Source organism: Puccinia triticina, chromosome 2A (genome assembly GCF_026914185.1).
Source record: "Puccinia triticina chromosome 2A, complete sequence".
NCBI lineage: Eukaryota > Fungi > Basidiomycota > Pucciniomycetes > Pucciniales > Pucciniaceae > Puccinia > Puccinia triticina.
The window spans coordinates 6,498,651-6,526,596 of NC_070559.1; the positions used below are offsets into that span (position 1 = coordinate 6,498,651).

Genomic DNA, 27,946 nt, shown 5'->3' on the forward strand with positions numbered 1-27,946 from the left:
CCTCCGGCCTTATTCTACTGATATTTTTCCGCCTCAACATACCCTTCAAACGCACAGTCACCGATGTATTGCACGCCATGCGGACTAACTCACCTCGCCTTGACTACCCTTGATCCCTCGCGCAACCAGCCCAGCCACCTAGAAAATCTGGTCCAATCGAGCACTGTTTGAACCTTCTCAACAACTCAGTCACCAACATCCCAGACACTTCACACTCGCATCAACCTTTTTCCCCAATTCACCAGATCAGCCGTTGCCGCCGACCTCGACTGCCGCAGAAGCCGCAACGCCAAACCTACCCTGTCCGCCACAGTATCTATTCAAAATACAGTTCAGGAATTTACCAGTCCAGCCTCACCCGACCCTTCGCCTGAGCACGCCCCCTCCCCTATTTTCAGAGAATAATCTTCTTTGGACAGCTCTCAGGTCAAGCGCGCCTGGAGCGATGCCACTCTTTCCGGTCAACTTCAGCGCGTCCGTTTTTGGTGGGACGAACATACCTTCTCGCCGGAGCTACTCGATGAAAGGCTCAATGTCTGGCTTCAGTCGCGATGGAGCACTCAAGCTTGATTTCAGATCTGCAACTCCTATTCCGACCAGAGAATCCGCCAGTCCCTCAAATATGAATCACCTCATAGTCAACGCCGTCGGCACGATTGTAGAACTTTCCATGAGTTCGGGCAATTGCCCAGGCCTAGGCCCGCAATATTCTATCGTAGTGGCTCACAAGTTATGTGATACCATTGTTTTCGGTGATGGCAAAGATATCTGACAAGCATACATGTCAACTTTAAAAAGGTGACTGTCAACTTTGTGATTTCCCCGACCCTATCCCCAACCATAGGCCTCAATTTGAGCGTCTTCGGTTGCCGAGCATGGTTTTCCGGCTAGTTGATTGGGGTACAAATTCCAAATTGACGGTGTATTGTTAAAGTGAGGCAATTTCTAACCATTAGCAGTAATGTTGGACGCAATTAACCTTTATTTTCTCATCAGGTTGTCTCGGGCCGAGTCTCTGGCGCGAGTGATGCTCATGAGTGACTTGTTAGCGGTAATGACAACAGGGACGGATGATCTCCGGACATTGTTAAGCACCTTTGGGCGCTCTGTTGTCCAACTGGATTTATTTAGCAATAGGAGCTTCTAAATGACGGGGACAAACCTGCTCCTCTATCATTCCTAGATGTGCAGCCATCTGATGGTTGCCTATTCTCATTTGATTGCCATTTTTTGTGCCATGATACTGGCCGGGCTGCCTCGGCGTTTCAAATTTTTGTTGCTGGCGTGGGGTAACTGGTTGCCAAAGGTTTTGCCTGGACTGTGATAAATGTTGGTACAATTAGCATAATCAAGGAAGTGAATTTGTCAGCTCCGGTCTCTTATGTGACACGGAGTTGATGGGATTTTGATACGCGCTGTAGCGGCTGGAGTAGCGGCCAGCGGAAAAAGGGCCACACTATAACCTTAAAGGCCAATGGGAATAAACCACACCTCGACGCTGAACAGCGGAGGGGCTAGCACCCTTATGTAATAAGGGGACGCGGCGAGATTACTCAAGCCTGGCGCCGTGGCTACACAAGGAATGAGCTTCTTTTCTTCTAGGATACAGGTGTTATGACACCCACCTGTACCTATGGGAAAATACACGAAGAGGATAGAAGCTGTAAAAGGAAAAGGTCAGTAGATTATGATAAAAACCCCACTCACTTATAGTTCAAAGTCAGGTATTCAGGTTTGTATGTGTAATAATCTTGGGGGGAGATCTCTCCAGGGGAAAGGTCCCCCCTTTTATATTACAGGATCCTGATCCTCCTTTGAGTCAAGGCCCCAGAGGGATCCTTAACTCCAAGGAGGGGGAGAGGATCACGGAATTCAGGAGAGGGATTTACATAATTAGTTATGTAATCTCTCTATTTGTATGTAAATTGCTCTTAATAAGGATAAATACATAGAGAGATAATCTTATCTCTCTCTGTATGTACAATATGTAATAAGTGTGAAATAAAGTTAATTACATACTCAAAAGAGTGTGTAGTTAAATACATAATAATAATACATTGTAATAAAAGGTATAGTTATAATGTAATGACAGGGAATTGAACTCATGACTCTATGTACATGAGTCAATTACTAATGGAGTCTTTGACCATTGGGTTATAAGACATATACTTCTCACTTGTAGACACATGGCCTTAGACTCCAAACATTGTTTGATGTTCCGCGGGGAATATCTCGTAGGGGTCACGTAATATCCGGTAAGTACTCGGAGTATCCGGTCGGATTATCGTATCTTGCTCCCCTCTCAAAGGCAACCGCGAGAGACCATCTCTTCATCCTGACAAACATTGAACAGGTCAAAAGGAACATCAACAGCAGTAGCAGTAGCCGAAGACAAACTCATCGATGCCCTCGTCAACAAGATCATGGCCAAGCTATCCAACCAGGCCAACCCCATCTCAGCCCACTCGAGACAGACGTACTCATCCGCCAGTCATGCAGCACACTATTCGAGATGTGCTGCCAGCGACTGCCTTGCGTCATCCAAAAACTACTCCAGGAACTAGCCTCACCCTCCCACGTGAGCTGCACTAACTATACCTGGCTGACTCACTCACTGACTCCCTTCCGTCAACAGCCCTTCACCTCCGACGAACAGACGGGCCTCGTCAACCATCTGCGCACACAGCTCTTTGTCATCAAGATCCTCTGCTACTGCATGTCATACCACTGGGCCTGGCACCGCGACCAGGTCGCCCTCGCCAGCCACGACCCACCTCCCACGCCCCACCACCCCAGCCAGGCCCCCAAACCATCGCTCACAGACTGGGTCGACTCCCCCCAGCTTGACGACAACCTTGCCAAGCAGCTCGTCGCCACCATCAGCTTCTTCCTCAAGGCGCACCAGCACTTCGAAGACGCCGGCGCCGCCCTCGGACCCATCGGCACCCAGCCCAGCAGCATCAACATCAACAGCACCAGCAGCAGCAGCAACACCACCAGCAACGCCTACGAGCCGCACCGCAAAGCCACCCTGGCCGCCGCAAACCCGCACTCGATCTTCGGCCCCGCCCCCGACAGAGACGGCGACGAGAAGCCGATCGTCCCCTCCCTCATGGGCGACATCCTCACCCAGGTCTCCAAGATCTGCTTCTTCGTCTCCGCATCCAACTGGACCATCGTCACCGGCAAGATCAAGAACCGGATCGCCTGCTGGTCCGGCCCCGAAGAGCTCCCGGACCGCTCAGAGACCCGGCTGCTCGAGTTCTGCTCGCTCAACCGCCACCGGCTCAGCTCGATCGTCCGCGAGCTCTCCGCCCAGTTCGTCCACCTCAAGCGCGCCGCCCAGTCCGACATCGCCCTGGCCCTCAGACGCTCGATCTGGAACTGGATCGAGACCTATCCGAACGAGTATGCCAGCCTGGTCCGCTCCAACGGCCGGCTCGAGGGCGCCCCAGACGTGCTCTTCGAAGTCGCCCACGGCCTGTCCCAGAACGGCAAGAAGCGCGCATACACCTGGCCGACGATGCCCATGCTGCTCGCCGTCTGCCCCGACATCGTCCTCAGATCACCGTCGGCGACCGCAACCGCTCCCAAGTCACCGCCCGCAAGGCCGCGTTCATCGAGCGTCTGCGCAAACATCTCAAGGCGGTCAAGATGACCGACGTGGCCACGGCATGCTGTGTGGACCTCTGCAAGGCCGGCCACCTTCTCGCCCAAGATGACCGCCGAGGGCCCCGGCCTGCGGCTGCTGGCTTTAGACCTCGTCGGCGACCTCAACTCGCGCCTGCTCGACCCCTCCAAGCCGTTCACCAACTCCGAGGGCGTCGTCGAGATCCCGCTCATGTCCGAGGCCCTTGCCGCGCTCTGCAAGCTCGACCGCCACTTCGTCGACACCACGCTGCTCGAGAAGTGTCTGTCCCGGACGAGCTTCGTGCCCTTCCAGATTGCCTTCATCCAGGCCTGCCACAAGCTGGCCAGCGACCCCGAGATCCCGCCCCGCTCCTCCTCCTCCTCCCGCTCCTCGTCCCGCTCCTCCTCCTCACACCCTCACCCAGAGGATCGGCCGTCGGAGGACGAGGACGACATGGCGAACTGGAACGTCAAGCTCAAAGAGCTCTACCCCGCCATCGCCTCCTCCCTCAGACACGTGTTCATGAGCGCGGTGCTCGAGACCAACCAGTTCCACATCCTCATGCGCTCCAACTCCAAGCTCATCACCGGAGGCGACGAGAGCGGCCAGAAGACGGAGCTGGTCCGGGCGCTTCTCAACCTGTGGACCCAGAACACGACGCTGGCCTTCTTCGTGCCCCCCCTCGACCCGCCATCCCCGCCACCACCACCACCAACAACACACGGGCTGGTCTGCGCACAAGCTCAATTTGCGGCTCGCCTCGGGCAACAACATCGACCCGGACGACCTGGAGATGTTTGTGTATCTGACGACGCTGCTCCTGAACAACCGCAACCCGCGGCCGGTGCGCCAAGCGGCAATGACCGTCCTGCGGGCCTACCACCATCTCTCCTCCTTCGCCGCCTCCAGACCGGTGGCCCTGGGCCGCGGGCTCCCGGGGGCCGAGCTGCTCCCGCTCGGGCTCAGACAGGCCCGCGCCATCGTCGGGATCGCCGTGCTCAAGGCGCTCCTCGAGACCTGGGTGTTTCGCGAGGAAGAGCGCGAGGTGCTGCGGCTGCTCAAGGCGTATCTGGACCGGTTCAAGGAAGCGATCGAGTGGAGCAAGCGGGGCCACAGCGTGCGTTTCCATGTCCCCCTCTGCCCCTGGCCTGCTGAAAGGAAGCTGATGATTCGCGGAGACGAGACAGCCGGGGTTCCTGTTCGCCAGTGAGTCCAACACCCACGACTGGCTCGTCTTCGGCCACCTCCGCCTCGCCGTCCCGCTCGGCCTCTGCACCGTCAACCAATACAACCTGGCACTCCTCCTGCGCTGCTCCAAGGAGCTCATCAGAGTCTTCGAGAAGCATCCCCACGTCCTGCGTCTCTGTTGCCTCGACGCGAGTCTATCGGCCGCCCAGCTATCGGCGACCTTGCAGGGCCTGCCGGACAACGGCAAAGGGCTCGGCGGTCAGCCCTCTTTCTCTCCGCAGGAAAACCAACCCTGTGCTTACGTGTGTGTGGTTCTTTCTGTGTGCAGGTCACGTGGCCCAGGCTAAGAGGGCCAAGCTCGTCATGCACACCATCGCCTCCAACTCGCCCATCATCGATCCCCTCTGGAACGAGGCCCTCCGCCGCTGGAAACTCCTCTCCTCCCTTGTCGGCCATTGCCGCTCCAAGGACTCCTCCGGCGATGCTGGCATGTACGACTGTGCGCCGGCCCTCGGCGCCATATCTGGCAAAGGCTTCCTGGTCCGTCTCTTCTCTCTCACACACACTCTGCTTTTCTTGTGGGCTCATTTGTTGGGATACGAGATGCAGGAAAACACGAACGCCTGGATCAGCATCTCCGGCCTCCTCACCTCCATCGCCTCCCTCCACGACCCCTCGCATCCCACACCCCGCCCGCCCCCGCTCGACCACTTCATCCCCCCGGACCTGCTCCACGACCGGTTCTATGCGCTGCCCGACCGGGCCCGGAACGTGGACCGGTACATCCAGGTGCGTCGTCTCCCTCCCCCTCCGCCCTACCCCCGAGACTGATGAGTGTGACGGATGTGTGGGGAGATCACAGGAGAGAGATGGTGGACCTGCTCGTCGCCGACGACCTGCGGATGCGCGAGGGCGTCAAAGACGCCCTGGGCACCGAGCTCCACACCGCCCTGTTCCCCATCCTGCTCAAACACCTCAAGTCCATCGTCGCCCATTTCTTCGAGCACGAGCGCGCCAAGCCGCAGAGCCCGTTCAGCCACTTCATCGAGCAGGCCATCTCGATGCTGCGCCTCTTCTTCGAGCGCATCGTCGAGCCCCTGCCTGAGCCCTTCGCCGAGCGCGTCGTCGCCCTGCTCATTGACTTCACCAGATACACCAACAGACGCGGATGCCTCGGCTCCGACTTCGGCCCCATTGCTACCCGCATCAAGTACAAGATGGCCCAGCTCGCTGAGGTCATCGTCGCCTGTAATAAGGAGAGGGCGGCGCCGTTGGTGACGAGCACTGTGCTCAAGAACCAGATGATCGACTACTTCCTCGCCTGGGCCACCAGCGTCAACATGGTATAACCTCCCCTCTGCCCCCTCAGACCGTCACCCTTACTCTGACGCTTGTTTTTGGATCTTAGGTGTCGTGTATCTCGGCCGAAGAAGCTAGTCGACAGCGCGCGAATAGAGACCTCAGCATCGCGTGTCTCAAGGCCCTTGCCGCGTTCTACGACCGGCTCAAGCTCGTGCCCAGACACGCGCTCCTCCGCTGCAACCACACTGCTAACAACGAGGTCGTCCATGTTTAGCGCCGGTGCCCTTAGACGCGGCGGACCGGCACGTGCTGCACCAGTTCCTGTACAAGAACCAGGAGAAGCTGGGGGCGGAGCTGAAGAGTGTGCGGCCGATGGAGTTCAAGCATTGGCACAATGGCAGCAAACGGCTGACGCCCACTCTGGGCCACGAGATCTGGGCCGAGGTCGTCCAGACCCTCCAGGACATCGGCCCCCCCGCTAACGCAGACCCCGACCTCCCCCTCTCCCACCTCGACGGCCCCAAGTACCACGCCTTTCTGGCCAAGTACGAGCTCAATAGGCCGCCCGATCCGCGGATCTGGCAGGCCCTCCTCTTTGAGGCCCCCCGCTCTAGAGTACGCTCCCCATTCTCTCCGTGCCGTCTGCCCTGGCTTCGCTCACCACTGTTTGTGTTCGTATAGCTCCAGACTATGCCTGCGTTTGTCTTCTTGCCCAGTCGGCTCAAAGCTGAGATGTGCGACCTCGAGTCGTTCTACCTCTACATCCTCCAAGTGCCCCCCCCTCCTCTCCCGGTTTCTTGTCCTGGCTGATAATGTTTGTGTTTTCTCAGCTTCCAGAGGCTGTCTCGGAGCTCCCAACCGCCAGCGAGGAGGACGGCTCGTCTTCCTCGCCACTCCCAACCGTCGTCGAGAAGGACATCCCGTCTTCCCCGCCAGTCCCAAAGGCCGAGGACCTTGCGACTGCCCCGGCTCTCCCTCAGCACCCAGAAGCTGACTCGGAGCTCCCGACCGCCAGCGAGAAGGACGGTTCGTCTTCCTTGCCACCCCCGAAGGCCGAGGACGTCGCGACTGCCCTAGCGCTTTCTCAGCTTCCAGAGGCTGTCTCGGAGCTCCCAACCATCGTCGAGAAGGACGCCCCGTCTTCCCCGCCAGTCCCAAAGGCCGAGGACCTTCCGACTGCCCCGGCTCTCCCTCAGCACCCAGAAGCTGTCTCGGAGCTCCCAACCGCCAACGAGGATGAGTACGGCTCGTCTTCCCCGCCACTCCCCAAGGCCGAGGACGTCGCGACTGCCCTAGCTCTTGCTCAGCTCCCAGAAGCAGCCTCGGAGCTCCCAACCGCCCTCGAGGAGGACGCCTCGACTTCCCCACAAGTCCCGAAGGCGGCCGAGGACGACGCCTCAAACCCCGCGGCCGCCCAAGCCTTTCCTCAGCTTCCAGAAGCTGACTCGGAGCTCCCAACCACCAACGAGGTGGACGGCTTGTCTTCCCCGCCACTCCCGAAGGCCAAGGACGATACCTCAGATCCTGGCTGCTATTTTGTAATACTACATACATCGATTACATAACCCCTGAGGATGTGCTTGGGGAGCGTGAGACAGTGACAATGGGTGTGAGAGAGTAGAGGAGAGGCAGAAAGGCAGAAATCTGATATGAAAAAATTACCGGATATTCCGAGTATTTACCGGATATTCCGAGACCCCTACCAGATATTCCGGGCGGAATATCTAACAATGTTTGAAGTGAATTAGTGTCTCAGTGTCTGACAGAATTGCTGTTCTCTTATTTGTGCCTGTCGTACGTTCTCGAGGTTGTACCTATGGGGGAGTCAGGCGGTGTGAGAACTCCTTTGGGACGGGTGGCAGTTCTGCGAGGGGGAAATACCAGTTATAATATTTCAAAGATGTAAGAAGCTATTACAACTGTTACGGGTGGTTTGAAAGACCTGCCCCTCTATGATACTATACTACGCAAGAGTTTTCACAACAAATTTATTTATTGTTGTGGCAAACTAATCCCAGTTTATTAAAACCACAGATTCACAGAAACTGGGTTCAGGGTTTTGGCCTGCATCTCTTTGAAATTGCTGCCAAAATGTCAAAAATGTATTTAAATTTGATAAAAATAGCCCCCGAACACCGAAGTGCCTTGGACTGACCCCCCAGCGAGTGCGTGAGCAACAAGCAAAAAGAGGCCGGTAAACCCCCCTGAGTTTAGCAAGTGCGTAAACAGGGTTGGGGGGGGGGGTTGAAAAGCAAACCCAGCCCATGCAAGCGCAGTGGGTCTAGGAGTTGCTGGACGATTGACTCGACGGGGGAAAAACCTCCAGCAACTACAATCCTTGCTTTATACTTGTCTGCTCCGGCTGATGTCACTTTGGCTTCCGACGCCACGGCATACACTACTCTGTTTTGCACTGGACTCCAGGCCAACTGTTGCCTAAGGTCAGTACTTTTCTTCCACCCTTACGACCGGTAAGCCAATGCTATGGATGGCCCTGCCCCTTTCCAACAACTCTTCCAGACTAATGTGAGTAAGTCAATGGGCAAGCACTGTCCTCTACGTTGCCCAAAAACCCAACACCCCTCCTGAATGCGGCAGGACCCAAAGCTAAAACAACTTGCTAGATTGATGATGTAGACAGGCTCGTCGTCCAACCCTTGGCCAAAACGGAGTCCACCCCCAGCTGCCACCTTGTATTCATCGAAATTTGGCTGAAGGCCTTTCTAGCTGTCGGCACCAGGCCTCAAGCCAGCTAGCCCAGTCGTCTTGAAAGCCATGCTTTCCTTGCCTGCTCATCATCTGACAGTCAAGAAGAGGGACTTGGTTTGAAGAAAGCCTATCTTACTGCTACACGTGTTGGATGAGTGCTGGGTTGAGCTCTCCTGCTAGCTGAGGGCTATCAGCTTTAAGCCAGTCCTGCTTGGATCAGAGTCGTCAAAGCCACAACCATCAATATTATCAAGCCGTTCCCCCGTCCAGTAAAAGACAGAGGCGCAGAAGACCAAGGGCAAACTGACGCTCCTGAACGACCGCAAGCTCACTCATGAACCGGAAGAACTTGTACAAGACTGTCGGGAAGCGCAAGAATAAAAAGGATGCCGCTCCTTGGCTTCGCCCACCCAATCATGATCCTCTGGTAAATATTTGTAACTCAAAAACGGTAGCCAGCCCGGCTCACCCAGTTGTCTCCTTGACACAACCAGTCTGCTTGGTCCTCTCGCCGGCCGCGAGCTGATCTCCCTGGAGAAGCGGTTCCTTCCCTATGCAGGCCTGGTGTCGTCGTTTCTCGGCCCTGTCCCATCCGAGCCAACCCTGACGCTTCCCGGCTCTTCTGGAAACCATGCCTCCTGCTCCTCTTTGACAATTGATAACAACCGGTGTGCCTCCAAGCTACTCTCCGAGCCCCAACCTAGATCCGCATCCACCCTGCCGTGGTCCTGCAGATACAAATTCTACATCGGCCCCCTTGAACATTGCTTGATGGGAACCATGAGCCTGCATCAATTCTCCAGGACAAGCTTGAGGAAGACTCTTCTGTTTGGCACCGTTGTCCTTGCCATTGTCAAAGGAGAGTCTGGACGACTGCCCATTGACTCTCTCCTGCCCAAACCTCTTTGTGTTTCATTGACCAACTGGCACCAGGCCTTCCTAGGCTCTTACCGTCTCTGAGTTCACCTGCCAGAAGGTCGGAATCGCCAAGCTACACCTATACAGACCTCCAGCAGATTGTCTATTCCAAAGCATCCGTCAAATGATGTGATATCTTCTCATGCAATTAGTCACACAAGATGTGATGGCTGTTAGTCTCTCATTTTTCAAAATGTTCTTTCGGCCTTTTGATCTTCCTTGCCATCTGATCTTGATAGTCACGCAAACTCAACCACCTAGGCTGACTGCTGTTGAGTGTTATGATGATTATTAATCAAGAAAAAAAAAAAGGCAAATTAACTAAAGAAGATCCCAGACAATGCTTCAGCATTGCTGCTGAAAGATACAATGACAAGGAAAAGGTACGCTGTCCACATCTTGGTGCAAGTATTTGACAAAGTTAAGAATTTATCAACTTTGCTAATTGCTTGATTGGGCTTGTATTCTCATGTTGCTCAATTATGTTCTCTTCACTTTGATCTTGTTCCGATCAGCATTATCTTGCTGAGTTGGACCAACGATGTGAGATATACCAAATCAAAATGCGTGAATTCCTTGACTCTTTGACACCAAATGGTTATATTAACCAAAACGGGTACACACATAAGCAAAAGTTCCAGGGGTGCTCAACCAGCAGGAAAGGTATTCCCAGTTTGGATCCCAATGCACCCAAGAGGCCATTGAATGGCTTTGATCTTCTGTGGCGAGCTGTGAGGCAAAGTTTCCAGACCTGAATGAGTTGATTCGGTCATCGGAAAAACACTCTAAAATAACAGAGGACATCACACAAGTCAGCCCGCTTTCAGTTCTCTGTTGTCCTGTCCATGACTGACATGGATCTTGAACCTTTTAGCTATATGTCCTGGGGGGTCAGAGAAGAAGTGACCTGTACAAGCAGGAAAAGGCATAGTAGGATGAAAAAACCAAAGAGAACCCCTGATAGATATGTGCATACTGTTTCAAAGGAGTAGCCAGTATTCCAAATCAAACTTGTTACCTACATGTGTTTTTTGAGCCACAGATTTGAAGACCAGCACTATTGCTCTTCAAAATATTGGACTTGAGATGAAAAACAAATACCCAAGTCAATGTTTATTTGTTTCAAATCAGCGGGATTGATCTCAAACGTTTTGTTACTTGCATGGCTTCAAACCCCGTCTTTATTGCAAAAATTCTAAATCAGATGTTACATAAGCATTTTTGCGCCCGGTTTTCATTTTTTACGTCTTCAAAAAGAGATTTAAGCACATTCCCAAACTGCAAACCATTCCTATTCAGATACAAACAAACACAAAAGAATCAAGACTTGTTTGAACATGACCTAAGGATAAGGATAAGCAAAAACAACCAATTGATGTATTGGGGCAATCTCATTGCACCCATGAGCAATTTTAGTTCTTTCAGGCACATCAGAAGACGTTGTAATTCTACACATTCACCTCCTCAAATCAGAGAAGCAATAATGTGCTTAGACTGCTGATCAAAATCATGATGACCTCAAAATAGTCACATTCAATTTGCTGTCTTTGCACATGGCTCTCACCAGCACTTTTAATGAAACAGAGTTTTGGGTGTCACAGGAAAGGAGTGAGAGACAATGGGGAAATTTGATGCAAAGTTTAAATGAACTGCAAGGATATTTCAACATGATCTCTCCCTAAGGGAGAGATCTTGTTGAAATATTCACCCTTGCCTGGTGTTTGAGCAATCCTCTTTTCTATTCTGTTGCTTGAAAATTTGGATGGAATCTACTTCCAAAGGAGCAAGAGATGTGATTTTCTTCCTTGTTAAGTTCTATTCAAAAAAGCCACTCAATCATAGAAGTATTCTGCCTTGGCTGTAGCACGCAAAAGTTTGAATTATCATGAAAAAAATAAGGCTGTGAGAATTTCCAACTCATGAAAGTGCCATGGGTTATTTCCTAGACTCATCCCCTCTAACAAGGATTGAGAAACCGGTAGGAATAACCCCTGTGGGTTTCACCCTTGAAAGTGCAGCGGCGTAGCCGCCTTGCACTCTAGTGATAGAGAAAACGATGTGCAGCAGTCTCTTATCAGACCTAGATCAAACTTGAATTCAGCGGAAAGTGGATTTTGTATGGGAAATGGAGTTAGAGTGGTTTACAGCAGCCTTGAGTCAGATAATGGAAATGAGCCTAAACGTAAGATATGTTTTATATGGTTTTATATGTTTGTGATATGAAAGTGGAGATAAACTGATACAAAACTTCTGAGAGAACTGATATTATATGTGAACTATTCAAAGTGTCTTTGCCCTCTTCCTTAACCTTCAGTTAAGAGCACAATGGGTTAAGATCACTCTGACTTGTTAAGAGCACAAGTGGTGATACTAGCTACCTGACTACTTAGAACTACTCTGAGGCATGAAAGATGTTGATGGGCAACTTGATTGAGATCACACTGCTGGATTTATGTGGATGAGGCTTGTAACTCTGAGTGAGATGTGTGTTCTGGTTAGGATTGCCTGAGTGGCATGCTGAAACTGAGGAGGGGAAAGTTCCTCCTTTTATAGTAAAATGTGAGAGATTTTTGCTGGCGGGGATCCTTGTGAGGGATTTTTGCTGGTGTGACCACCATACAGGTGTCCATGTGGTGATGGTATCCACGTGGTTGTGGTGGTGGTGCCCATATGGTGTCCACGTGGTTGTGGTTGTGGTGTCCATGTGGTGTCCACGTGGTGGTGTCCATGGCGCCTACACAATTATGGAGGTGTCCACAGGTGGAGCCATCCTGTGGTATGTGGGTGGAGCCAAACAACAACCCTGGAGGTGTCCACAGGTGGAACCATGCCATGGGCAGAGCCAAACCACGCCACTACATACACTATAAATATGTCCTTGAGTCTAATTCTATACTATGTACTATTAAAATATCTCTACAGTATGTAATTATGCTTATGAACACAGTATAATACTAGTAACTTTTGACTGAGTGCAGCTAGCCTAGTGGTTCCAGTGAGTGACTAGGGGTTAAATGACCTGTAGAATCCAATTATGCAATAATACATCTAGAAATATGTCTCCTCCTCAATAGTAAACTGTGACTTTATGTGATTTGATACTTGAAACACATTTGGCACACCACAGCGGCAGATGGGGTAGGTCTGGTGAAGGGTGGGGGTGGTGGTGTTGAGTGTTGGTCTTGTTGAGAACTTATGCTTGGGCCCGCGCCTTGGGGCCCTTGTAGTGAGATTTGTTTTATACTGTGGAATGAACACACAGCGGCGGAGCCGCCCTGGCCTCTAGTTTGAGATTAGGTTCTTGGATGACTTATAACCCAGGAAATTCCCCAATCCCTACCACTCTGGGACTCTTTCAAATCTGAAGATCAAGGACCTGTGGCTGGATATCTTGGATTAGGATTTATGTCCCATTGGCAAGGCGGTTGGCTAAGCCAAGATTTTGATTGAGCACTACAAGCATATTAAAATCTTCAATGAGAGGCAATTTTCAGGAAATTTTTGAACTTCCATTTTGTTCAGGACCTCTTTCAGAACTGCTTGCTAACTGCCCCAGGGCCATGGCTTGCAGCATCATTCCGATCTAAATCAATGAATTTGCTATAACACCATAGAGACTATGTGTCAATTGAAAAAAAACCTCCTCATGTAGATCAAAAGAGCCTGAAAGGCTTACTCTACTGCCAGAATTTTTTGTGCAATATCCTGTTAAAATGGTAGTGGAGGATCAGAGTGAGAGTATGTGGGAATGGTTACAATGGATCCCACAGAGCTTATCCTGCCTCTTGCCCGCCATGATCTCAAGAACATTCCTCAGCTCGAACCATCACGTGTTGCGGACCCTGTGGTTGGCAAAGTCGGTGTTGGTGACCATTTTGGGGAGATTGGAAATCATCAAGCCCCACATCTGCTTGCTGTCCTGCCTTGACCCGCTCCACCATTGGCACCAACATGTTCCGCTCCATCACCAGCGCAGGGCAGAAGGAGGCCACCGTTGGCTCGAGTTTTGTTGATTGGCGCCGCGGCGACGGGATTGCGCCCTGCAGCGTGTGCCCCAGACCCTGCCGCGCTTAGAACAGCCCGTGGCTCTCCTCATTCAGGATGTTATTATACACACATCACAAAATTGTTTGCATATGTCTTCAATGCCTTATCTGACCGGATCAGAAGCTGGACCGGGGTCCCTTCCGGTCCGCGAGTCTCATTGGATGAGCTCGGCCCAATACAAAAGATTCATCAGGGATGGCCGCACTTGGAGGAGTCCGATTGTGGATGAGGGAATCTAATATACATACAAGGTAGGATGAACAGGATCCAAACACAAGGGTGACCGCGAAAGGTTATACATAAGGGTGGGGCCGAGAGCAGCGAACAGGAAAGCTAGAATATGCTGCCAAGAGCGGTGAATAAAGAGAAAAAGATACCGAGAGCGGTCGGAAACGGCTGAGCCTGTTACCTTAAGTAGCAGCGGAGCGGAAGACTTCCATCTGCGGAAGCAGAGTCTTCACAACAGTGGACCGGGCAAAGGTCATCAAACAGGTATAGGAAGAGGGCATGTTTGCCTCGCGCCCCCACCCAGCTCCAGAAAGGCTCACATTGGTACCTGGGAAGGGGCAAATGCTGGCCAAAAACAACTGGAATTTGTTGATTCTCTGTTAGAGATGAATGTCACGTTAAGTATTACTGTGGTCGTGTCGCACTTTCTATATTTAGCGCAAGAGATGTCCGTTTTCGAAGCAATGTGGAACAGGGGTTGTGTGAGGGCAAGGAACAGCCCGGTTGTGGAAGAGACAGATTGTTTTCTTAGTGTGAAGACTTGAGATCAGTGGTCGGATAAGGGGAATACAATAGGAGAGAACAAAAGGGAGGGTAGGATTTCTTGGAGCAGTGAACAAAACACAAATAGTCGTGTTGCACTTTCTATATTTAGGGCGAGAGATGTCGGTTTTGGAAGCATTTTGGGACAGGGATTGTGCAAGGGCGAGGAACAGCCCGGTTTTGGAAGAGACAGGTTGATTTCGTAGTGTGAAGACTTGAGATCAGCGGTCGGATAAGGGGAATACAATAGGAGAGGACAAAAGGGAGTGGAGGATTTCTTGGAGCAGTGAACAAAACACAAATATGGTTGCGGTGGCAGAAGTGAACAAAAGGTTATGGAGAGTAGTGGAAGTACGCTATCGGTGTGAGGTTGAGGGAAAAGGTATTAAAGGAGGCTGTCGGTAGCAGGATTCGAGGCAAGGCGCCCGAGTTTCAGACTCATATGGGTAGCCTTCAGCGGGGGGGGAATGCTGCAAAAAACACCTCAGGAAGTGGGAAATCTCTGTAGGAGATGAACCTAATCACACAGAAAAGGTCCATGAAGCATGCTCAGCCAAAGTGCTGCATGTGTTTTTCTTGCTTTTTTATTTTCTCAATGAAATGTTTGAAAACTTTGAGTTAAGAAATAGAGGACCTGAAAATGTACAAAATATGCAAAGGAGCACACAATGTATAAAAAGTTGGCTTGTGGATGATGGTTGAGAATAAGGATTGCCAGGTGAACCCGGGTATACGTGTCAGGTTGTGGTTCTGCTACTCTTAGCTTTATCATACCTGCTGGTGTCACTCATTCATGACCTGTCATTTACAGGTCTTACCCTCAATTAGAGATCTTCATGTGACACCAGTGGATGTTTATTCACCCACCTGCAGCCATTCATATCCAAGCGTCCTTAGTACAGTGGTTAGTACACTTGACATGGATATAAGAGACATGGGTTCAACTCCCATAGGACACATAATATTTTATGGAGTTTCACAATAAGTGGCGGGTGCGGGTACCCCCTGTGTCTTTCATAGAGATGGGCGCTTCGCATCCGGGTACCCGCGCGTGTTCGGATACCCGCGGCCGATTTTAGCCATTTCCTGGCATCCGCATCCGCATCCGCATCCGACAGCGGGTACCCGCGTGCCTGGGCGGATACCCGCGCGGGTATCTTCGGATACCCGCCCCTCAAAACGTGCTTACCGGTTGACTGCTGCATATGACAGTCAACCGGGAGGCACTTCTCCTGGCCGACTGCCCCATATGGCTGTCGACCAGGAGGGACGCCTCCCGGTCGACTGCTCGATATGGATGTTGACCGGGAGGGACGCCTCCCGGTCGACTGCTCAATATGGACTGGTGTGTATAGTCGTCGACCGGGAGGCATTCCTCCCGGTCGACTGGTATGTCTAGTTGTCAACCAGGAGGGATTCCTCCCGGCTGACTGGTGTGTATAGTTGTTGACCGGGAGGGATTCCTCCCGGTTGACTGGTGTGTATAGTCGTCCCTCCCGGTTGACTGGTATGTCTAGTCGTCAACCGGGAGGGATTTCTCCCGGTCAACTGCTCGATACATGTGCCTGTTGACCGGGAAGGACTCATCCCGGTTGACTATTTTATGTTGCTGTCGACCGGGAGCGACTCCCCCCGATCAACAGCAACATAGAACGGCTTTATGGCTGCCGACCGCCGCAGCTCCCATACCCTAGGGAGAGCGGATACCCGCCGGAATACACGGGTACCTGCTGGATTCTGCCGGAATCTCAGACATCCGCATCCGCTGGCGGGTACCCGAGGGCCTCCAGCGGGTACCCGCCAGCGGATAGCGGATACCCGCAACGGGTTCCGTGCGCCCATCTCTACCTAATATACGACATTGCAAATTCATCCATCTTGGTAGTGTTGGAAGATAGGGGACGCGGTGTGGCTCAACGGAAAAAACATCTCAACAAAAAGACCCAGCCCCAAGCTGGCTCACAAGTGGCTGGGGCCCTTTCTCATTTCTCAAAGAGTATCACCGTCAGTATACGCGCTAACGCTGCCTGCTTCGATGAAGGGAGTGCACCCGCACTTCCATTTTTCATTACTTAGGAAAGCTCAAGGAGATACGATTGAAGGACGCGCGGAGGAACCACCAGGGCCAGTGGAACTGGAAGGGGAAATGGAGTGGGAGGTCGAGGGAATCCTGGACTGCCGGAGAAGAGGAAAGCGGAGGGAATACCTGGTTGAATGGAAAGGATACGGGCCAGAGGCAAATTCGTGGGAACCAGTCAACAACCTGGAAAATTTTCAAGAATTGGTCAAAGGTTTCAACAAAAAATTCCCGCACGCGACGCGACGGCACAGACGGACAAGGCGAATACGGTGAGGGTTGGCTTTTTCCCCACGGGGTTTTTTGACGCCGCCCGGGGATGAGAGCGTAGAGCCGGGGGCTTGGGCGTTAAGGGCGGGGTAGTGTTATGAGCCGCGTTCACGCGCCGTGCGCTGCCCTGGGAGGACATTTCACTCAGTTGTACATACATGTCACGCGCCTCTGTTACTTAGAGGCGCCGAGGGGAGATCATTACAGTTTCCCCATCTAGCAATCTACATTCTAGCTAGGATCACCAGACCGCCTTCCAACCCCGACAGACTGATCATAACAGTCTCTTTGATTGTTTCATATTTCCCTCTCAACATTATACTGCGTTCTTACTCATTTCTGTTGTGTCATATCTTTAAATGTCACATACATATTTTACTTCAACACATGTGTAAAATTAGTGTCCCTGCAAAACATGATCTTATTTGTTATGGTTCATACAAAAAAAAAACAAATTGAGACATACGGCACAATCCTAAAAAATTGACAAGCTGGTAAATGAAGGACTAGATTAGGAGGGAGGAAGCGTTGAGCGTGTAGATTAAGTTTTCTGAGTGTGTGTAGATTAAGTTTTCCGAGTGTGTAGTGCACCGCTTTGGACTTATCAGTTGAGGAGTCACAATTTCGATGACTTGGGGTGATGAGAGGGCTCTTGATACTATGTTCGCGAAGTGAGGGTTGATGAGTAACTCCAGGCTTGGAGTGTCAAGCTAGGTTTGCGGGCGGTGTGGCAAGAGATGGTGCGACTTGGAATTTTCGAAGACATGTGTAAGTCGAGCGGGGTCAGAGCGGGGTCAAAAAGAGCGGGGTTTGAAAAATTTAGCGCGCATACTCACTTGACGACTGGCCTCGCATGCATGCGCGAGTCCAGTCATTCACTGGCTATATACAGTGTTCATAGTTCCGCGGCGCGCGGTCATCCGGTCAGGCATGTGTCTCAATACCGGAAGGGAATCCTTCCAGTCGAAGAGGCTGCAGAGCCCCTTCAACCGGAAGGGAATCCCTCCAGTTGAAGAGGCTGCAGAGCCCCTTCGACCGGAAGGGAATCCCTCCAGTCAAAGAGGCTGCAGAGGCCCTTCTACTGGAAGGGAATCCCTCCAGTCGAAGAATCTGCAGAGCCCCTTTGTCTGGAAGGGAATCCTTCCAGTAAATCCCTTCCAGTCAAAGAGGCTGCAGAGCCCCTTTGTGAGGGTCAGGCTACTACTCAGTTTGCGATATATAGGCTTTGAAGTATATCCAAGAGGATGACTTGCTGGATGCTTGAACAGTAACGAGATTCAGAGTTCTACCTGATGCTTGATAGAAACTTTCACAATAATAATATAATTTGTTCCTTGTATAGTTGATAATGTTTATTTTTTATCAATAAGCATATATTTTGACCAGGAAATAATAACAAAGAATATCTCAATAAGGAAAAGAAGAAAGGGAGGGAGGAAAAACCAAAGACTGAGAAGAGTAAACATAGTCAAAGAGAATGAAAACCCCGAAGAAAGAAAGAAATGAAAACTATGTCATCACAAGTCATCGTAGCATGAAATAATTGAAACACCTTACTTTCAATTAGTGAGTGGGGTTTTAGTATAATCTACTGACCTTTTTCCTTTACAGCTTCCAATTCCATCCTCTTCATGTATTTTTCCTAGGTACAGGCAGTTATAACACCTGTACCTTAGAAGACAAGACACTCATTCCTTGTGTAAGCAACAGCGCTTGGCTTGATTTATTGCCGCGTCCAATAATTCAATCTTGGAAGATCTTAATAATCAATTGGATCTATAACCTATCAAAGATGAATAAGCCAAAGATCTCAATGATTAGCATGACTAATTCTTGATAATTGTTACACCCTTCGACCAGAAGGGAATCCTTCCAGTCAAAGAGGCTGTAGAGTTTCTTTGACAGGAAGGGAATCCTTCCAGTTGAAGAGGCTGTAGAGCTCCTTTGACCAGAAGGGAATGAACAACTCAGCTATAATAGGGATTCATATAATTCCATTTTGTCAAGACAATCAGTGTGCAATCAGCCACTTGACGCCTTGGACAATTAGATCCTGGTGCTCCCCCTGGACATATGCAACATAAATTCTTGCATATTCTAAGCTCCTTGATGGGAAATGAGAGTTCTTTTAGCCACAATTTACACTTTTTTTACTTTCTTTGAGGAGCAATGTCATTGTATAGGGCTTCGCCAGTAGATCTTGCTGGATCAGTGGGTGGGGAGGACTGGGAATTTCTGGAGCTTTCCTGCTCAAATAGAGCTTGGCCTTCTCACCTCCCTAGATAACAAAAAGTATTTCAGCTCTCAGAAAGAATAAGATTGAAGGGACAATCTATTGAACAAAATTCACTTGCATTGTAGGTGGTTTCTTGAAGCAAAGGTCCATTGACCTCATCTGTGTCTGGATGAAAATTCACATGTGGGTAAGTTTCAATTTCATTGGAGTAAACAAAAAATGCTGATCCGGTTACTTTCCAGGTTAATTCAGGTATTTTCAGTAACCCGCCAAACTACAACAACGGGAATCCTTGTGATTTAAACCTATTTCTAGATCCTTCTTGCAAACCCTTTATTGAGCTGATTCACATGAGTAAAAATTGCTCAACCTTTTCCTCCACTCACACAATATTATAATTTTCCTCAACACTGATTCATTGGTTATTTCAAAATCATCTGATGTCCCCAAATAAAATGGTTGCACTTATTGAATCATATTTTTTCAGTGACTGTGAGGGAGACTTCAAAATAGTGTCTGAATTAAGCCTGATCTTAAAGCACAGTCTGAGACAAGCAGCGGCGAAGCCGCCCTAAAAGTCTAGTTGAAGATAATGAGGCAAAATCCTGCTAATGTCAAATTTTCAAAGATGCATATTGACATTGAGGATCTGTAAATTTACAACTATACCAAGTCAAATGATTTTTCAATTCACTAATTTTCATTTGGAGAACTTTAAAAAAAACGCGACCGCTATATGTTGAACCGCTATACCATTACATCAAACCGCTATACATGCATGTAAAGTACATAATGTTTGTAGTGTTTCCTGCTGCTTTGGTTGGTACAAATTGTAAGCATCACATTTCTTTTTAAACAAAATTACCATCAAGACTTACTTTGCTGTTAACAACAGCTGAGGAGCACTGAGCAGAATGCACGACTTCTCATATGGCATTCCGAATCAAAACTCTATTCCCACGCGGTGGAGTTGCATGCTGAGCAACAGCCACTGTATCGGGGAATACACATTGGAACCACTCTCAGCACAAGAATTCCAGCCGCAATTGAATGTTGCAAAGGTCCAATCACAGCTGCTGTGAACAAATTCAACGGGTATCAGAGCGACTATCTGACACGTTTTGCACCCAAGCAGCTCAACCTTCCAGAAAACCAGCCCCTCACTTATCATACATTCACCAATCTTTTGCTAGAAAGTTCCTTCTGGCAAGATGTACACTTGTTTCATTCACAAGCGCCGTGGGCAAAAAATGCAGATGTACAAGCGGGGATTCAGGCAGTCCTGGCAATAGACAGGAGTGATGAAGAAAAGGTTCTGAAAAGAGTTCAAATGTGTGATTTCGTGGGCTGTCAAGCTTCATGCTTCCATCCAGGAAAAATTGGATGATGTTGGTGAGTCAGGTCATATGCTTAGGAAAAATCCCTGGAGAGATCACAGGCTCAGGTCTTATGCGTGGAATGCTAGATTGAGAGTACGCGATCCAGGTACGCAGAAGAGTACTTAAGTCCATGAGCGCTAGAGTAAACGGACTGGTTGATAGCAAACCAAGGGACCAAACATAGTGACAGGCCCGTGCGGTTGCTAGAGCACTGGGACGAGTGAGAGGTATATGGAGCGGACTTCGGTCAGACAAGTTTCTCCTCCATCACCCTCCACTCCAGTCCTTTTACACGACTATCTTCGTTTTTTATCTCCGACACATCAAGCGGACATAAAAACATCTTTTTAATTTAAAAACTCTATTCATCTACATTACATCATCCATCGTCAGTAAACATGGGCGATATCGTGCCAACCGCGCCGACCGCAACCAGAGCAGCCACCGCCGCCGCGAAGAAGTCGAAAGGATCAGCGAATAGTAAAGAGCGAGTGGAAGGAGCAGGAGCAGGTCCTCTGGGTCCCCAAACTGAGGATGACATAGTCGGTGAGTGGATAGTACCATAGCAACTGTAGAGTTTATACTCCAGGCAGATTGGGAATATTTCGATACCTGTGTAGTTTATCTCCAGGAGCTCATCCAGGAATATAAAACTGAGATAAATCGTTTGGTTATCCATTCGAACATAGAAACCCAAGACAATACCAATCCGGGAATCGCACCCGTTGATAAGGATGCTGGGGAAGAATTAATTTTTGAGGAGGCCGTAGAATCGTTCGGTCCGAAAGGAAAGGAAACTGTAAATCGTACAGAACCAGATTTCATTGAATTCATGAAAGCCGTTCCGAGTGAGTATACACCACGGACGCACTTCCTTGCATCGTTTCCGAACGCCGTTTGAAGTGACGGAAAATTATCGAAAGAAATTCGAAGTGGTCCCACTCGTTGGGATTTCGAATACTCCTCGATTTTTTTCCCAATTTTTGGGAAATAATTCAAGGAATAATCGAGTGGAAACTCAATCCGGCAAATATCCGGGATATCCGCCGGATTTGCCGGAGAAACTCCGGTGAAAACCTTATTCGACTGCCATTCGAAACTCATTCGATTGCCCTCCGAACCGCTTTCGAGGTCATTTCGATTCCACTTCGACTATCATCCTCAGCCACCGACAATCGAACAGAATTCGAACATCGCCAGAAATATTCGTTCAAAAATCGATCATCGCCAGCAGGATATGAACTCAAGTCAAGCATCCAACATGGATATCTCCCCCATTGTGATTCGTCTCCGCATCGCGAACTCGCCCTCCCAGCTTGCCTCCGACCCACCTTGCCCGTTATGGAAAACCGGGAACCTAGCTCACGACACGACGACGGAGGAGGAGAAAACCAGAGTGGTATCTCCCAAAACGTAAGTTAACTCCCTCCCATCTTTGCCCATTTGGGCCATGCACTGATGGCTCGCACCACCCGGCTCAGGCCCAATCGCAGCCTCGCCGCAATGAGGCTCCGGCCCCTCTCCCAGGCGACGATGACGGACTCTCAGGCGACGATGACGGACCCCCTCCCCCGCGGCGCCTGGTACCTCGGAAGCGCAAGTCTACCATCGAGAGGCTTCAGGCACTCTGCCCGGACATGTTCAACCCGTCACGTGCCGAGGCCAAAGATCGCAAGCCGTCGCCGTCTTTACTTGTCGACCAACTTCAGTCATCGGGCTCTTCAACCCCGCCAAACCCGAAGCGCGCGAAGTCGAGCTCCAGTTCCCCCCCCTCTGAAGGCGACCTCACAATGGAGGCCTATCTCGACCTCTGCCACATCCAGCCCGGCGACTCCCAGACTCATGCGGCGATCGAGAGGCACTCCCTCTACCACTGGTCGATCTTCAAGACCACCTCGATCCGAAGGCTCTACAAACTGGGGATCCGCTATGGCCTGGCAGTCTTGCTCAAGGGCGGGGTCCACGAAGCCATGAAGAGACTGCACCAGGATTAACAATCCCAATCCTGTCCTGGAAATCCCTTGTTCTGCACATGCCTCGCTCCCCCCCCCCCCCCTCCCCTGTTCATCCTCCATTGGCGATGTTGTTTTCTCTTGCTTATCTTACACTTCCACCTATCTATTCCAGGCTTGTCCTGAATTTTATTTTCTGCTACTGACTGGTCAGAAAACTTTGTGTTGTATGCTGCTGCATTCTTTATCTTATTCTCCAGATAATAAGATATGATTTCTTGGGTGCTTCCTTAAAAATAGATATGATAAATTTTGCTTATCATATCTCTGCCAACTTAAGTCTGAAGAGTAACTCTGAGTCAATTCAACACCATCATGCAGTATAGTCTGGTGACAAGTTGAACATGCTTTAAAATATACACAGGTGTAAGGTAAAATTGTAAGGTAAAATATAAGGCCAAACAGCCTCCACAGGGGTAGGGTAAGAGAAATAAAAACAGTAAAACATTTACACAAGTCCCAAAGATTTTTTTTCATAATTTGCTGATTTCACACACAATAACAATAACTACCAGCTTGGATTCACATCTAATCACTTGGATTCACATCTAATCACTGACGTCATCACCATCATTTTCTCCTTGCCACTTCTGAAGTCCCTCAGTCAATGCTTGCATCATCTGTGATCCAGTAACAACCATGTGCCGCAATCCTGATAGCCGGCGGTGGCGTTGAGCCTCGTGATGTGCAAATGCATTCAACAGATAACTATTGTGATTAGTGTGTTGGATGTGATAACAGACAGATGTGCCCTCTTGTTGCTTGTTCACTGGCACAGCTGCCTCCACTGCGGCACACCCTCCTTCAATGCAATTATGCTGTACGTTGAGGCAACACTTAATCCACTGATCAAATGATTTTGCTGTCAATTTTCCTGGTGACATAATGTTTGAGGTTTATGTATAATTTACTTACTGGGACAGGTAAAATAGCATAGCTGGACCTCTTCTGCAGTGTAGGCATTCGGGTATGACGATTGATGTGTCCTCTCTGACATTCCACACGTCTCACATAATAGTGATTCCCTGGGGTGACCTCCCACAACGATTGGACACATGCAATAACTTCAACTTGATTTGGACCCCCTTGCTCCTATTCACACAAAATTAGGTTGTCAGTGCATTTTTGTATGATAGCATAATTAAAATTTTCCTGTGGTTAGCGTACCAAATAAAACATCCCCTTGTGAATTGTTTCCTTGGCATTCAGATGGATAGCAGATACTTGTCTAACACTGCTGTTTGGGTTGAGTCTTGCAGTAAGCGCCTCAGGAATTGGTTCAAGTTCTGCCTCTGGTATATTTGGTTTATTTGAGTGTAAGCAGGGGTATGTTTTCATGGGGTTTACTAAGGTGGAGTTGTACCCAAATAATTTTTGGATCAGGACATTTGATTTAAATATGTTGGTAACATTAGGTTTGGCTTGAAAGTATTCCCCTGTCTTGGAATCATGAAGGTAGGCGCCAGAGTATAATAGCCTCTCAATGTGATAGTTGCTGAAAGTCAGGGCTAAATCGTAACTTGGTGCTTGTCTGTTGGAATGGATTGATGCAGTGCCGACTATTCCGTTATAACTTTCAAATTTCTCAGTGGCAAATAGGATTGGGGGCCCAAATCGTCTAATTGATTGAGGTAGGTGTAACAGCATGTGGATCTTGGGTTTATTTGACCACCTGCCAGACATTTTTGATATGTGATACATGAACTCCCGGATAACCCCTTCCAGTTTTTGGATATAGGTTTCCATGTCAGGAATGACTGTCTGAAAAACCATACTTGACATAAAGCACATTGAGTACCAAACATTCTTCATGTCTTCAGTCATGTAAGGAAACAACACAAATGCTGCAACCTGCAAGATGATTTGGAAATCTTTACCAATGAAGGATCGATGGTGGGCCATCATGTAAGTTGCCTGAAGTTGTGGAAAGTTGAGGGCATCGGTGTTGAATGATCGCAAGCGGGCCTCCACTTCTTTCAATTTGCTCTTGGGTATCCTATTTGTCATAAGGTCAGCCATAAGATATTTGACACATCCTAGGAGTACTACGTGTAGTATCTCCACTGGGGTGTCATTACATCCATCAAATGATGCAAGTTCCAAATAAGAGTTGATTATTCTTGGATGGGAGTGTTCTGCAAGTTGGGCAATTCTGACCCGTTCATGGACCTTCTGAGAGACATGGCTATTCGATCCATCGGCTTTAAACCAAAGATAAATTCGCCATTATCTTCGGTTTGGAACCAATGGGAGGGCGGAGCTGGATGGAGCTGGGAGGAGCTGTGTCAGAACCGCGGAAAACAAGGTTACCACACGCTTCTGACCAGTACTGCCCCAGTTTTTTTTTCATATCCCCCCTAACCCCTAATCCCTAATCCCTAATCCCTAATCCCTAACCCCTAACCCCTAACCCCTAACCCCTAACCCCTAACCCCTATCCCCTATCCCCTATCCCCTAACCCCTATCCCCTATCCCCTAACCCCTAACCCCTAAACCTAACCCCTAAACCTAACCCCTAAAACCTGCCCCCAAAAACCTGCCCCCTATCCCCCAAATGGGGGATGGGGACAGGGGGGATTGAACCGGCAACCTGCCTACTACCTGGTTTGCAGCAGAGCTGCAAACCACTAGGCTATGTAACATTTTCTGCTTGGGGCTGTTTGGGGGAATTTATTACCCAGGCCAGCTCCAATCAGCTCCATCCAGCTCCGCCCTCCCATCGGTTCCAAACCAAAGATAATGGCGAATTTATCTTCGGTTTAAAGCGGAAGAATTGGATTGACACAGGTGCCCAGCTTGGCTCTGGCGATTTGAAACGCCTAAGGAGTGCGGGGATGGGTTAGGGTTATTGCGTAAGCCTAACCGATCGCGCGAGGGACTCACCGGGAGGGTTTGGGCCTTGCGGAAAGCCCGGGCCTCCATGGCCCTGATCCGCCACGTCCATCAGTCGAGTATCGACATGTTGGTCTTGCGCTTCGGGTTGCGCCATGGGAGTGGGGGTGTGGTTGAATCCGGCCATGTTAGAGTAGTTGTATTGGCCGTGATCGACACGGCCATCGCTTGGGAGGAGGGGATTTGACAGTGGCCCGCGGTTTGAGTTCGGGTCGGACAACGGATTCGGGTTGGACATGTTAGAGTAGTTGTATTGGCCGTGATCGACACGGCCATCGCTTGGGAGGAGGCGATTTGGATTTGACAGTGGCCCGCGGTTTGAGTTCGGGTCGGACAACGGATTCGGGTTGCTGTCAAGCTGGTCCCATGAGGGGTGCCCGCTGAGGGGCTGCGACATGTTTGCGTTTTCAATGACCTGTGTCCTACAACGGTCTCAAACAGGTAAGATAAGCGATCAGCGTCGGGCTCAGTCGGATCACATATCAAACTAAAATACTTACCGGTTTCAGTTTGATATGTTACAGGCGTTCATGAGCATTGGCGGAAGGGAGGGGTTAGGGGGTGGTGGCTCATAGAACACTCACCGATGTCCGCAGGATGATATCGTGAGAACTGATTGAGTTTGGCCTTTCCGATGGAGGCGGACTTCCGACGGGGTCGGAGAAAACCTCAACCGTTGCTGCGGACCAGACTTGACTGTGGGGCCAAGCTGCGTGCATGCCGCGCAAATTCCTGACTTCCTTGCCTCTTGCCACAAACCACCAACAGTTGGGTTCAACCAGCCAAAACACAACATTTCAGAATTAAACCCACCTTTGATCTCACATAACTCAAGGCACTCAGGATCATCAAATAATTATTGAGCCCCAAGAATCAGTCCCTACTGTTTTAAATAAATCAATAATTGTCAAGCCAATTATTCAAGTTCCTCCAGATTGTCCAAGGAATTAAACCCACCTTTGATCTCACAAAACTCAAGGCATTCAGGTTCATCAAATATTTTGGAAATCAGATTCTATAATTATCAAGCCAATCATTCAAGTTCCTCCAGAATTTCCAAGGATATACTTATTATCCCTCAGTCTCCCCCCCCTGCTTGGTGGCTATGGCACCAAACAATCATCCTGGTGAGTGCATTCATTGACACAATGGTATATGATTGTGTCCATCTGGTTATGAGGTGTTTTTTTGGTTGTGTCATTCTAATCAGATGGGAAATATATTACCCTCAGGTTTTGAGGCTAATTTGGATCAAGATGGTAGATACCTTTACAGATGTGTGATTTGCAAATCCAAATGGGCCAAGGAGAGCAACATACCATTACATCTTCAAACCAGAACTCATATGAACAAGTTGACAGAACTCCAGAGTTTCCAAAATGCAATGGCTCAATCAAATTCTCAAACACATGGTTCTAGCTTGTCACTCCCTCACGTTTGGAATCAGGTGCCTGCAGATCCCCAGGTGGAAATTCCTGATCATAATCTTGGATCCCTGAAGATGGGCCCAGAAGAGCCTCAAACAGTGGATGTTGATATGAATGACAGTGCGGCCTTTGGTTTTGGTTCTGAGGATCAAGAGGAAGTCATGGGTGGGGATCAAGGCATGCTTCAGTGGGTTCATGATGCACTTATGGCTGGATTGATGGAAGATGAAGTGTTAACCCCTGGTCAAGAGGACGATGATGATGATGATGAACAATCAGAGGCAACAATGGACAATTCCAATTGGTTTCCCTTTAGGTCCAAGGGGGTGAGTGGCAAATTTCCCCTTGAGATTGTATGTATAAATCTGGGCTGATCAGACCACCCCACGCTTACCCTACATACAAACTCGCAGCATCTGTTCTCAGCACTCATGCTAGGCCATCTGCACAATCGCTTATCACGCACCATGTATCACCAGTTGCGGGTCATCCTACGTGTGTGGGGCATGAAGCTGCCCCATTGGGACAGCATCAAACGAAACCGGGATACGATCCGGAAGACTTTAGATGTGAAAATCAACAAGCATGTCTCCATATTTAATAATACATGTTATTATCTGAGTCTGCATGACTTGATTGGACATGTGGGTCAACTGACATCCTTCTGCTTGATTTTGCAATTGACTGACACATTATCTCCCCTGACATTTTATTTCCCAGGAATTGGCAAATCCCATTGTTCACCCACATATGCAATTCTACCCACATGACACCAAAGGGAAGAACATTAGGGCTCTGTACCAAAGTGAAAAGTGGCGTGAAAGTCTTAACCGAGAACACCGCGTCCAAATGGCACCTTACAATGGCAAACACTACTATATATTTGAGCCAATAACTTTGATGGATCACCCAGATAGTCACATTGTGGTGCCAATATTTTTCTACCAGTATCAAGATGAAATATGGGGCAAGTGCTTTTGAGCCAAATTTTCCAGACCAAATCAGTCTGGTAACATGATATTCTACATACGGGCAAATATTGGATATAACAACCAAGATTTGCTTGATATTCCTGTCAGGAAGTTC

The 27,946-nt window shown here is 49.5% G+C and overlaps 6 protein-coding genes across 6 annotated transcripts; 5 read left to right on the forward strand and 1 right to left on the reverse strand.

Moving 5' to 3' along the window:
- Positions 1-1,027: 1,027 nt before the first annotated feature.
- Positions 1,028-5,166, forward strand: PtA15_2A693 (uncharacterized protein; the record flags this gene model as incomplete). Its single annotated transcript, XM_053166739.1, has 8 exons — positions 1,028-1,044; positions 2,362-2,578; positions 2,636-2,942; positions 3,027-3,594; positions 3,697-3,931; positions 4,058-4,303; positions 4,374-4,748; positions 4,819-5,166. 8 exons carry the CDS (start codon positions 1,028-1,030, stop codon positions 5,164-5,166), a joined length of 2,313 nt encoding a protein of 770 aa, XP_053017931.1.
- Positions 5,167-6,120: 954 nt separating this feature from the next.
- On the forward strand, positions 6,121-6,395 carry PtA15_2A694 (uncharacterized protein; the record flags this gene model as incomplete). Its single annotated transcript, XM_053166740.1, has 2 exons — positions 6,121-6,162; positions 6,228-6,395. 2 exons carry the CDS (start codon positions 6,121-6,123, stop codon positions 6,393-6,395), a joined length of 210 nt encoding a protein of 69 aa, XP_053017932.1.
- Positions 6,396-6,493: 98 nt separating this feature from the next.
- PtA15_2A695 (uncharacterized protein) lies at positions 6,494-7,686 on the forward strand (the record flags this gene model as incomplete). Its single annotated transcript, XM_053166741.1, has 3 exons — positions 6,494-6,736; positions 6,803-6,892; positions 6,952-7,686. The coding sequence occupies 3 exons, from the start codon at positions 6,494-6,496 to the stop codon at positions 7,684-7,686; spliced, it is 1,068 nt and encodes a 355-aa protein (XP_053017933.1).
- A 1,530-nt stretch (positions 7,687-9,216) lies between these two features.
- PtA15_2A696 (uncharacterized protein) lies at positions 9,217-9,790 on the forward strand (the record flags this gene model as incomplete). The annotated part of the gene is made up of 2 exons (XM_053166742.1): positions 9,217-9,257; positions 9,325-9,790. 2 exons carry the CDS (start codon positions 9,217-9,219, stop codon positions 9,788-9,790), a joined length of 507 nt encoding a protein of 168 aa, XP_053017934.1.
- An 11,136-nt stretch (positions 9,791-20,926) lies between these two features.
- Positions 20,927-21,380, forward strand: PtA15_2A697 (uncharacterized protein; the record flags this gene model as incomplete). Its single annotated transcript, XM_053166743.1, has 3 exons — positions 20,927-21,074; positions 21,218-21,302; positions 21,368-21,380. 3 exons carry the CDS (start codon positions 20,927-20,929, stop codon positions 21,378-21,380), a joined length of 246 nt encoding a protein of 81 aa, XP_053017935.1.
- A 4,006-nt stretch (positions 21,381-25,386) lies between these two features.
- PtA15_2A698 (uncharacterized protein) lies at positions 25,387-26,426 on the reverse strand (the record flags this gene model as incomplete). Its single annotated transcript, XM_053166744.1, has 2 exons — positions 25,387-25,848; positions 26,391-26,426. 2 exons carry the CDS (start codon positions 26,424-26,426, stop codon positions 25,387-25,389), a joined length of 498 nt encoding a protein of 165 aa, XP_053017936.1.
- Positions 26,427-27,946: the final 1,520 nt, after the last annotated feature.